Consider the following 12,808-nt stretch of genomic DNA (forward strand, 5'->3'; position numbering starts at 1 on the left):
TTTTCCGTTGATCTTGTTCACACTGTCATTTTTCGGTGCCAGAATCGCACTCTCACAAAGCCACTCATGGTTTCGGTGATTTTGTTGAATGTTTGGGAAGACTTTGTTTGCAAGTTCTTGAACTGAGTTTATATATATAATAACTGGCAAAATCCATTTGGGAACGTTATCAGTCCAGTGCTTGGGTCTACGGGAATTCTTCCATTGCCAAGTTTGATCAACTGATGTGAAAATGATAGCAGCGCTGAGTCATTTTGCAGTTCAACTCGGATGTTGGTGGATAATGATAATTTTTTAGCTTCGTGCCAGAGTGTTGATGTCCTAACAAACTCGAGGCGACCACCGATAGACAGCACCTTCACTTCCAACCCATCTCACTAATGTCAGTAAATTGCAATGTAGCGATATGGCCATGGTTGGTGTTTGGTGAAGTAGAGTGCTGATGATTTGAGGCAAGCATTGAGTTCATCAGCTGGCGTTTAACATTTTTATTCCCAGTTTTTCCCTGTTGTTAGTGACGTCAGATGTCCAGCTTCTGCAGCGAATATTATTCAAACTCCTTTTAAGCACTTTTTAAATTGAAACTATACCTCAACGATGGGTGGTTGATGAGATAAAGGCCACATTAGCACTTACAGGACACCCTGTATACATGCAAGCAAAAATATCTGGCGCTTCCAGGGTTTTCTTCAATTACTGGGAGTATTGGAAAAGAGCCAAACCATTATGAAGGAATAAACTGTAATGATGGCAGCGTTAAAGATGTGACAAACCATTGTAAAGACATATACACGTCTGAAATGCATTGCTGGGAACCACGGTAACCAAAGTAAACGTTCCGAAAGTAATTGTTGAGGCCCCAAAACCATTGTTGCCCGGCAGTTTTTCGCCCATTTTGGGCATTTGCCCAGCTCTGATGAACTTTTAAAGTAGCCTACGGCTCAATCCCGGGCCTGTTTGGTATATGTGCAAAATCTGGCGACGATCGGTCTAAAACTGTAGATTTGTATAAAGAGCATACATACATACATACATACATACATACATACTTTCACATTTATATATAAGACTAGCTGATACCCGGCGACGTTGCCCGCCCCGTAAAAAATTTATATATGAATAGCTTATTAATTATTTCTTAATCAAAAAAATTTCTGCATTAAGTAAGAAAAAATTACTTTGATTTTTTAATTAATTTTAATTATTTTAATTTTATGATTATTATTAATAATATAATTTTAATTAAAAACTTCGGGCAATCGCTTGTGGATACACAATATTTTTGTTTGTCCATCTGGTGTGTAGATGTACAAATTTTTAGGTTTACCAACACGCGAACAGGCGACGTAAAGCTGTCTGTGTGAAAAACAGGGCTCAAGTAGGTTGATACCTGCCACTACTAACAACTGGCCTTGCGCTCTGTTGATTGTCATGGCAAAAGCTAAACGAATCGGGAACTGTAATCGCTTGAAAGTGAATGGCATTTTTCGGTGATAATTGTATAACGTGGAATGAAGACGTCTTCTCCTTTGGCACATCCAATTAGTAGAATCGTTGCTTCGATGATGTAATTGTGCAATTTCTTCACGCAGAGTCTGGTGCCATTGCAGAGTTTCGGTGTCTCCAAATTTCTTGAAAGCATTATAGGTGCTCCGACTTTGAGGGTCAAGTTGTATGGTGGCACACCCGGAATATCCAAAGAGTTCAGAAATTCTGCAGGATACATAACTGTCTGCGCTGTGTCTGTGACAGTGCCAACCGATTTGTAAGATGTGGAGTCTCCCGGAAAAATTTTTTGGATTTTTTCGTTGATCTTGTTCACACTGTCATTTTTCGGTGCCAGAATGTCTCTCTCACAAAACCACACATGGTTTCAGTGCTTTTGTTGAATGTTTGGGAAGGCTTTGTCTGCAAGTTCTTGAACTGAGTTTATATATATAATAACTGGCAAAATCCATTTGGGAACGTTATCAGTCCAGTGCATGGGTCTACGGGAATTCTTCCATTGCCAAGTTTGATCAACTGATGTGAAAATGATAGCAGTGCTGAGTCATTTTGCAGTTGAACTCGTATGTTGGTGGATAACGATAATTTTTTAGCTTCGTGCCAGAGTGTTGATGTCCTAACAAACTCGAGGCGCCCACCGATAGACAGCACCTTCACTTCCAACCCATCTCACTAATGGCAGTAAATTGCAATGTAGCGATATGGCCAGAGTTGGTGTTTGGTGAAGTAGCGTGCTGATGATTTGAGGCAAGCATTGAGTTCATCAGCTGGCGTTGAACATTTTTATTCCCTGTTTTATCGTCGTAGTTGTTGTTCTCTGTTGTTAGTGACGTCAGATGTCCAGCTTCTGCAGCGAATATTATTCAAACTCCTTTTAAGCACTTTTTAAATTAAACCTCAACGATGGGTGGTTGATGAGATAAAGGCCACATTAGCATTTACAGGACACCCTGTATACATGCAAGCAAATATATCTGGCGCTTCCAGGGTTTTTTTTTAATTACTGGGAGTATTGGAAAAGAGCCAAACCATTATAAAGGAATAAACTGTAATGATGACAGTGTTAAAGATGTGACAAACCATTGTAAAGACATATACACGTCTGAAACGCATTGTTGGGAACCACGGTAACCAAAGTAAACGTTCCGAAAGTGATTGTTGAGGCCCCCAAAACCATTGTTGCCCGACAGTTTTTCGCCCATTTCGGGCATTTGCCCAGCTCTGACGAACTTTTAAAGTAGCCTACGGCTCAATCCCGGTCCTGTTTGGTATATGTGCAAAATCTGGCGACGATCGGTCTAAAACTGTAGATTTGTATAAAGAGCATACATACATACATACATACATACATACTTTCACATTTATATATAAGATTAGAAGTGTGAGATAAATGCACAAATCCGAGCGTACGGCTAAACAACATGCTGATGTATATTTCCATTTGTATTTGTGTGTATGCTTTATTTTTGATTTTTAAATGACAATGAAAATACTTATATCTCAAAAATGTGATTTTGGAGTTATGTTCTGACCAAACACCACAGATTATATTGTATTTAATTTGCAAGCCTTCGATAAAAGCTTTTCTGTAGCGTCGCTTCATATTTTCAATTACGCCCTAGTCCATAGGCTGGATAAGTGGAGTTGTATTCGTTGGGACAAAGTGGGGGGGGGGGGGGGTTGCCCTCATCACTTTTGAGTTCACAAAAGGGATGTGTCGGGACATTGTCCATTAACAGCAGTGCTTCCTGCGGCAATTGATTTTCGGCCATATGAGTTTTAACTTGAGGTACGAAAACGCTGTGGAGCCATTCTGAAAAAAAATTGTTTGGTCCATCTAAGCATTTGTGGGCATAACAATTCACAGGCAATGCGTTCATATTTAAATTTTTGAAAGCACGTGGTTTTTTTGGATTTACCAATTACAAGCATGGGTAATCCATGATCGTCGGTGGCATTTGCATAAACCATAGCAGTGATCTTATCTTTTTTGACCGTAAAACCTGGGACTTTTTCCCGTATCTTTTTTTTTTATGCGATGACGGATAACAGAAACTGACAGCTAAATGAGTGTGACGCTTAATAAAGTTTTACTGCATATTATTTCTATAAATAAATAAAAAGAGCACACGTGCCTCTTTTCATTTATTTATCAGATTCAGTGATTTTTTTTTTTGCCCCGGAGCAATCGCTGGGAAGTGCACACGGAACCCCCAAGGAATTCACTGAGTACTGGTTGAGAGAGAACCGCTGTTATACAGTATTTCTACAGAAACAAATTTATTTTTTTTACCAATACATTTTCAATTTGGTATATCCTTCGGGAGGGGGCAATTCCCCCCCCCCCCCCCCGCTTACACCGGTGTGAGCCCCACAAGGTTGAAAATACTTCCGATGCCCCTGTACGGGCAAGTTTTTGGGCAGATCTAAATAGGCACCTTTGAATATTTTTTAGAATTATTAAATCACATAAACCAATGATTTACAAGGTATTTGAGTGTTTGTTCGATTATATGTACTGCATAATAAAACTAAAAAAACATTGAAATTAAAAAAATTGCTTCGTAAAACCATTCAATTTGAAATTCATTTTAATGAAAAATATTTCATGTTATCACAAAAATAAGGTAATAGGATTTGTATTTCTATGTGCAACAAACAAGCAACCACCAAGAGCAAAAAATAAGGTTTTATATAGAGAGAATACAGTATACAAAAATTTAATACATAAATGAACTTGAGAGCTATAAAGGTTTGAAAATGAGTAATGATTATATTCCAAATGAGTTTCATAAGCACATAGAGAACTTAATTTAGCACAAAACACTTGAGAATGAAAACTTGAAAGATATTTGATAACCTAAAATGGATTCCCCCCCCCCCCCTGTAAAACTGGTTCCCCACAACAATACCTAATTTTTATGTAAACATATTAAGTATATACGATGTAATCTACCATATTTTAACATGTATAAGGAACCCTTTCTTTAGGCTTAAAATTTGGAAAAAAAGTTTTCAAAGATATTTTTTATATTAAACCATTAAATTCCTCATCGATCTCATCTGATACATCACAATGAGCTACATCAACTTATTCATTATCATCATCAGACTCAGTTTCATCGTAAATCGCAAGGAATTGAATAATCTGTTATGCCTAATACTATCCATGCATAACTTCCCCCTCTTATTTTTGAGACCCAATTTTTGGCAAATAGGGGTTCCTTGTACATATTAACCCTTTAAGCAGTTTTTTGAATTTTCCTGATACACGTTATAACTGCCACATTGGAAATAAAAGCATGTTAAGGACCCAAGATATTTTGAGGTGATCGAAATAAAGCAGATCAAGTTTGACGAGATATCTCGGGATCACCGCTGTAAGGATTAAAATATAATAATTTGAAATGTATCACAGATAAGCTACAACAATTATTTTTTTCACACATGGAAATACATGCTTAACAAAAAAATGCAAACTTGGTAAAGAACATCTCATATTATTTATTTGATATGGAGATTGTGCAGACAGAAAACTAAATGATTTTCATAGTGATAAGTCACAGATGTTAAGACAAAAAATAGATGGTGTACATTCCTTTGATAGACTGCAAGCATCCACTGAATGGTATTAACAATACCAAAATAGTTTTAAAGTGTTCTATATTGATTGAAGAAAGACAAAAAAAATTTACATGAAATGACTCATTTCTTTCATATTTCACTAGGTCAGTTTATCAATGTTTTTGATTATATATATTGTCTCCATATCTCAATTTTATCATGTACAGTGTACACACAATCAATCAATAAATTTTTAAAGACCAACAAAAGGCACTTATAAAAGCTGATAATCTTGCTATCAGTGCCCATTTCTTACAAGAAAAATTAAAGGTCACATTATAAATTTATATGCCATGAGAAGCAATATTAAATTTTACCAATAATCAAATGGTCTCATCATGGCACACAATCGAGAAAAAATAACTAGACATTTTAAGCCCCCCCCCCCCAAAAAAAACCTTTCTTTTAATGATTTCTCTCCAAACAATATATAATCTTGCACCCCAATGCAGAATATGCCGAAAACTGCCACATACGTAGCAGAACAATCTCTGAAAGAATTTTAAGAAAAGGACTCTTCTGTGTAGAAAACACAATTATGGGAAATTTACCGCAGAACATTTTCAGTTAGCTGAGTGCTTGTTGCAGAACATAAAGCATTCTGCTTTAGGGATATTTCATTCTCAAGTAAGGATCTTTATATGAAAATGAAATTAGCATTATGGTCTGTGTATTTTCTAAGGAAATGGAACTTAATGAATATGTAAAACCTAGTGCATTTGTTTGCCGGTGGTAGTCCCAATATGTTTGAGATTTTATGAGATGCTGAAAATTTTTTTTTTAAATGAGAAACAATAGGGACAAGTCACATACAAAAAAAAAATCCTTTAACATGATTTCCCAATGAATCTTGATTTATCTTTAGGATTATTCAAGTGATAAGGCATGTTTTTATTCCTATTGTGTAAAAAAAGCCAAATATACTACAGATGTCACTAACCCATGTCATCCATCTTCAATCTGTTGCTCACGAGCACCATGGTGCACTTTGAAGCACCAAGAGTGATCAATGCTCGTGTCCGATTTCGTGCTCAGGTGCATTTGATCAATGCCCCATTAAATACCTATAAAAATTACATTCAAGGATTATAATTATGTAGATTTCAGGCATATGTCAAAGTTGTGCATTTGCTCTTCATTTGATGATACAGTGCTCGTGACTTTGGGAGTTGAAGACCCCTAGCCCACGTACACCTAAACAACAGAATGTGATTGGAATCAAAATTTTTTTATTTAAACAAATGTGTACCCTTCCCCCCTTTCTGCATTATTTTCATTTGTGTATGATTCGAAAAACAAACAACTTTTGGGAAAATAGAAACAACTTCTTAGCAACTGACATTGTTTTGTGCTCTGAATTTTCACAATTTTTACAAAAAACCTTCAAATAATAGATAAGAGATCAAATGACAAAGAGAAGAATAATGTACATATTTCATGTTCTGCTTACTTTAAGCAAAATTCTATTTAATTCTCAGGTGATAACTAAGATCACTGGCATATGCAACGGGTGGGGTTTTAACACTTCATTTGAGCCGTTATTATAGTTTTATTTTTGGGGGAAAATGCAAACCCTCCTTTCAGAGGGAAAAAAATTATGACCCCCCCCCCCCTGAAAAAAACCTGCATACGCCTATGACTGAGATGCATTAATTTGGTTGTCAGGACTTGATTGTGTATAGAAAAACTAATTACACCAAGAACGACACTCAGTGTTATAGAAGGTTCAGAAAGCTCATTTTCCCCCAAAATTATTACCATTATTACAACAAATCTAGTGATATTTACAATGGTAATGAAAATGGATTGATCTGTGCTATAACAACAAAGTTCTTTAGTGTAAGAAAGAAAGAGATGTATATACATCCTCTTCACTCCAAAAGTACACGTATGCATACCTTTATTTTTAACAGTTTTAATGATTCTTTTTTCAAATTGAGGTATGCATAAGGATACCTAACTCAAATAGTCCTATAGTATAAAGATATCTATTTATTATTATTATTTTCCTTTTAAAGGGAATTTTGATAAACAAAAAAAAAACCAAATCAATCAAAAAAAAAATTTTTTTTTAACAGTCAGTTTTGGTTCAGGTTTGAAGAGGATATGGACAAGAAAAACAAAGAAATAGAAGAAATCATCTTATAAGCAATGAATTTGAAATTGGATTTTCAAAACAACTCATTGATCCTTGGAAAACTTTTCAAAGTTACATATATAATGTCAAATGAGAGAAAAACTAACAATGAAAAACATTGTAGATAATTGCATTGCACGTTGCAGCATTTATCATTTGAATTGCATTGGATTGCTTTTCCTTGCACGCCAAAAAGCAATACCAGTCCTTTATAGTACCAAAATTAAGGAGTGAAACATGGAAATCAATCATTGGAACAAGTCTTCAAGGATAACTAATGGAACTGAATAAAATAAAGTTTCATATACAGTAAAACCTTTTTTTGCAGACAACAGCAGAACAAAAAATAAAAAATTTACCATAAAATCAGGGGTTCAAAATACATAATTTTTACTATTCGTGCAAGGAAAATTATTATTTGACCATAAAAGATGGGTGACTGTAAGACGGGGTTTTACTGTACCTTTGTGCTAGATTTCAAATTCTCACTAACAAATGAAAATAATGGCAAAGAATTAAAAAATGTGATTTGTCAATGGTGAATTGGCTTTCATGTTACAAAATGACACTGGTAGCTGAGGTCACACCATTTGCCAAGTTGCACTATTTTTGATCCATTTAATTTACACGTTCAGAAGGAACATAATTTTGTTAAAGGGTACATATAGTTGATATAATACTAAAAATATTTTCAATACCAGACTCATATGATATAGAAACAAAATTTGAAGCAATATGTTAATGGTATGACATGTGTGTTGCAGAGTTAAAATTAAGCATAATTGAACTACATTAAGGCAAATGCTTTGCAATATTTCTTCTTATTATCCACATGAGTTCATTCAGAATCTGTAGGTTCCACCTTCACAATCGATGTGTCAATATACAATCTGTCCTGGAAAATCAAGATTAAATATTATATCACAAAAATATCAAACAATGCACTCAATCAAGCAAACTAATGGTTTAGGTATTTTTAAAAATACCTAGATCAGAGAAGGCCAACCCGTGATATGCAGATCCAGTACCGGGTGAAGATAGGCAACGGACATGTGCTCTCTTATGATTGCAGCAATGGCAATTTTAGGAATGAAGGGCAAAAGAAGTTTTTACTTAAGTTTAAACATAATGCAGAAAATACTCTTCTTTTATTTATTCCAAAACTATTTACTCCTATAGGGAGAGGAAGCAACAGCAATGAATGAATGAACGCCAGCCGTACAGTATAGTACAGTTGATATACGGCTAAACTGTGAGGCATTCACATTATTCATTTGCAGACTTACTAAATGTACAGTATGCTTACAATATAAAATTGTGAGAAACAGAGAAAAGCTTTTCTATGTTGAGCATAGTGTAACATAATAAATACTAACCTGAACAGAATCGGTTGGTGAAGGAGTTCGGAAATTATTTTGAACCAAATTGCATATGTTTGGATCTAAGGACACTTGAAGTTCCTCACATCCATTTTCCTGAAAATGCAATTATAACCATTAGACTGAATAATAACACTTAATAATTGGATCCAAATACGACCAAACTGCTTCTGTGTATGATCATGTGTAAACATATGAACACATAGGAAATTAAATATTTTTGCGGATAAAAAGGTTGTTTGGATGATGTTTTTGTGGTAGGGTGAGGAGGACCAATGTGTGTGTGTGCACACTACTTTCAAATTAATACTGAACAAAATAATAACAATAAGCCAGGGTTTAACAAATTGGGAAAAAAATTAGTTCCCTCTGACTTTTCAAGGTTTTGACGACATTTTTCCCCCATTAGTGACATCAATTCAGAGATTTTGTGTTGCCCTTAGATTCCAATTTAATAAATAGCACATAAAATATTTAAAGTGCAAATTCTTTTCTTTTGTCGCCATGGCGACCTGGATTTGTCAAGCCCTGTAAGAAGTTAATAATAGGCTACGGGGGGAGGATATGCAAAGGGTTAAAAGTAACTACAATAAAAGCACCAATTTTGAGAATTCTATTACTATTCTAATTCCTTATTGTAACTTCAGCTTACAAGTAACTTGGTTAATAAGTGTTTTGCAAGACGAACAAAATCATAAAAAAAATTTGACTTGATTAACAAGCAATGTCACACAAGATGAGCAAAAATTTTAGAATGTTCTGATTGATTTTGACGTGTTACATGCAAGAGCTCTTAATGTTGTTTCTGTGGTTTACTGCATTCAAATAAATACTCCATTCACCTTGAACTAGTAATTTCTAGTCATCTCTACATGTGTATGCATTTCTCTCTCGACCTCAATAAATAGGCTGATGTCGTTCATTCGGCTCATGTGTGATTATCTCAACAACATTCGAGAATTTGTATTGCAAATAAATAATTCCTCCTTTTTACACTTTAATACAGATAAGTAAATATTTAGTATTTGTCCCATAATTTCTTTTAATACATTTGTGTAGAATTTACTAATGTAGCTGAGGTACTAGAGTAGTCCCACACATGCTTTTGAACAGCTTTTCTTGAGCAAAAAAAAATCACACTTGGTTCCTAATAAGTTTGCCATTGCCATTACGGTACAGATGCAGTATAATCCAGATCGCCAAGACGATATAAGTTATCAAGGCAAACATAAAGGCGCTGGATTGCGTAACTTCTCTCTGCCTTTTAGAATCATTCATTGCAGATGGTGCTAGTAACATAGGCAATTCAAACGGCTAACAAATTTCATTATTCAATGCATTGTGTTGTCTCATCACAAGGATATTATCTGGATTTGCAGCATACTGTCAGACTGTATTTTTCAGATATATTCCTTATTATTTTTTTGTAACTTCAGACTTCTTTATGTCATGCCTTCCGCTTTTAGTCTCGTAAATATCATTATTTTAGTTTAATAATTATGTATTTTAAAAAGCATGGATATCCACAGATAATTATGCCCTCATCGGTTTAGTTTTTCACAGAGTCGGGGTTTAAATTTTTATACTGAGAACATTTATTTATAATATTATCGTTGGTTTCCACTTTGGTTATGTTTCCTATGCTTGATTTTTTTTCCCCGGCATCTGCAATCAGTTACGGCCTTGGGGCCTTTTGTTGGGTTGTTTAACCTGTTTGGCGCCAAAAAATAAGCGGGTGTAGCTCAACGGTAGAGCTCTACCTTGCCAAGGTCGAAGTTGAGGGTTTGAATCCCTTCACCCGCAAGTGGATCTGAATTATACTGCATCTGTTCCGCCATTACTACTTAACTGTGCATGCACCTTGTATACATTTCTCTGCAGAATTTCTAATGAACTGGTTACATGCGGGAATATGTTGCGTGTGAGTAAATGCATGTATTAATATTGGTGAATTGGAAAACCGCAGAAAAAGGTGTTTGTCTGACACCTAAATCTTTTTACTTTTATTTTAAAAAAAGAAGGCAGGCTTTCACAGCCAAAGTCTATAATAGTGTCCATACTTTTTGGGCTATTACGCCATATTTAAAACACAACATAACAGCCAGACAAGTATGGATACTATTATTCTTTCATTTTGTCAGGCCCTAACGTAATGCAGGCCCTCCTTCTGACAGGCTGATATGTTAAAGGTGGATCCACACTATGCAAACTCTGGTTATACCTTTGGCTTTTGTGTATTAACTTTTCTACAGATGGTTGAGGCAGCATTGCCACAGCCTCCCATCATATAAAAATCTAGGAGCGAGGTGCAAATTTCTTTGATCTACTAACATGTGACAAATCCAGATGGGCGGCCAATTTATTTCTAACTTTGTCACCTCGTCTACATTATGCAGGAGCTCAGCAATTTGTTCAAAATATGTAGCATGCACAGAGTGGATCCAGCTTCGTGCATAATGCAACATATATATACCTGAGATCTTTGTTTTGCACTCGCATTAATTAGGTCTTCTTCTTTATCTATGGAAGCATCAAAGTATGAAAAAGTCGGTAGAGGTTTCCCAAAGAACCTCTCGTAGGGACTTTTTCCATTTTCACCACTAATTTTAGTGTTCTTTCTCAACTGGACAAATCTCAAACCAAAACTCCAACGATGAGAATTATTTTCCCGAATCCATTCTTTCAACATCGCCTCGACATCCGCAATACACTGTTTCGCTATGTCCATGTTGCTGTTGTTTCGACTGTGCACGATTACACACTCTGGCCATGACTGCTTCAGCGTCTGGATCACAGCAAGCAAGAAAGGACTGTCATAATCGCCGTGTAGAATTTGCGGGGGGCCGATGAATGTAAATATGTCGAGCAAGTGCGACGATACCTCGTACGTGCATTTGCATTTCACTGGTCGAAGGATCGTGAATTGGGTTTGATAATCTAAATAAACCAATATGAACCTGTAGTCTCCGTCGGGAGAAGCAGTCAAATCCAAAATAGCAACGTGGCCTCTCTTGAAACTGGGTAAGTCCGTTGGGGGTGTTGGTGCGTTCTGCGGGAGCAAATCACTTTTGATGACTAACGTCCTTGTATCGGGGGCAGGCTCGATCGTTATGGAATCCTCCATGGTCATGTCGCAGAGATTAGCGCTGCCGAGGTCTTGTTGAACGGGCTTGACGATCATCTTGCTGACGATGCACTTCTTGACGGCGACTTCCTTTGTCTGGCGCGGTCTGCAGATGCTACAGAACGACAGATACAACTCGACCGTGTCCCTGGCTATGTTGCACACTCCTTGATCTTGTAGAAATCGTACGATTCTGTCGCGACCGCCGTGGTTGGTGGCCGAGTGAGCCTCTTCCAGGAAACGATGAATCTCTTCCAGGGCGATGTAAAACTTGATCGATCTGGCGTCGACGTATCCGTTCTTGACGCCCGCGTTGAGGTTCTTGCAAGCCAGCCTTTCCTCGTCGCCCACCTTGGCAACGATGAACTTGCGGAGCAGATAATACTCGCCGGGGGAATTGACGGGAGGGACGTCTTCCATCGACTTGATCTTTTTGATTATGTGATTGTATTTGGCCTTCGGATACACATTCCTTATCTTGCCGTCGTTGAAACGATTCCACAAGGCGGAGTTGAATTCCGACACGCAAACCAGGGACTGATCCATCCCAGGAGTATCATTGACAGTTGCTGCTGGTCCCGTCGCATTACTACGGTGGTCATTTACCGCGCGTCGTCGCGGTGCTAGAATTATTAGAGTACGTCGATCCGACTCGTTGCCTCCTAATGCTAGAATTGCGGATTTATTTACAGCCTGCTGAAGCGCCATACGATAACCTTCCTTGCGAACTATGGATCTTCCTGAAATAATTCAAATAACAAACAAACGAAACACATTCCCTTTTTCTTTTTTCCCAATATAAGAATAATGGCTAAGACATGCTCAGTTATCCCCCATTTTTTTTTTTTTGGTGATGATATCGAGTCGTGACCATAATTTTTTTAGAAATTTCATCTGCCCCTGGTTGTTTTTTTCGTGACCATATGAATTACATTTTACGGATTATTCTGTGTTTTCCCATTGCTTTGGTCGTTCCGACTTTTTTTTTGTAAAAATATCCAATTTCTTCTTGTATTTTCAAGCTCTTAATTTACACTC

At 36.6% G+C, this 12,808-nt stretch overlaps 1 protein-coding gene and 1 non-coding gene across 2 annotated transcripts; one reads left to right on the top strand and one right to left on the bottom strand.

The window, feature by feature from the left end:
- Positions 1-4,082: 4,082 nt before the first annotated feature.
- Positions 4,083-12,589, bottom strand: LOC149086574 (KRAB domain-containing protein 2-like). Its single transcript, XM_089230931.1, has 3 exons — positions 11,120-12,589; positions 8,644-8,742; positions 4,083-8,162 (listed from the first exon to the last, which is right to left on the bottom strand). The coding sequence occupies exons 1-3, from the start codon at positions 12,476-12,478 to the stop codon at positions 8,106-8,108; spliced, it is 1,515 nt and encodes a 504-aa protein (XP_089087057.1). The 5' UTR covers positions 12,479-12,589; the 3' UTR covers positions 4,083-8,105.
- On the top strand, positions 10,378-10,449 carry TRNAG-GCC (transfer RNA glycine (anticodon GCC)). The gene has a single exon. It is a non-coding gene; the product is annotated as a tRNA-Gly (tRNA).
- Positions 12,590-12,808: the final 219 nt, after the last annotated feature.

Source organism: Pholcus phalangioides, unplaced genomic scaffold (assembly GCF_987345545.1).
Source record: "Pholcus phalangioides strain wild (caught in Gottingen) unplaced genomic scaffold, Ppha-v1.0 ptg000004l_1, whole genome shotgun sequence".
In the NCBI taxonomy this organism is placed as follows: Eukaryota; Metazoa; Arthropoda; class Arachnida; order Araneae; family Pholcidae; genus Pholcus; species Pholcus phalangioides.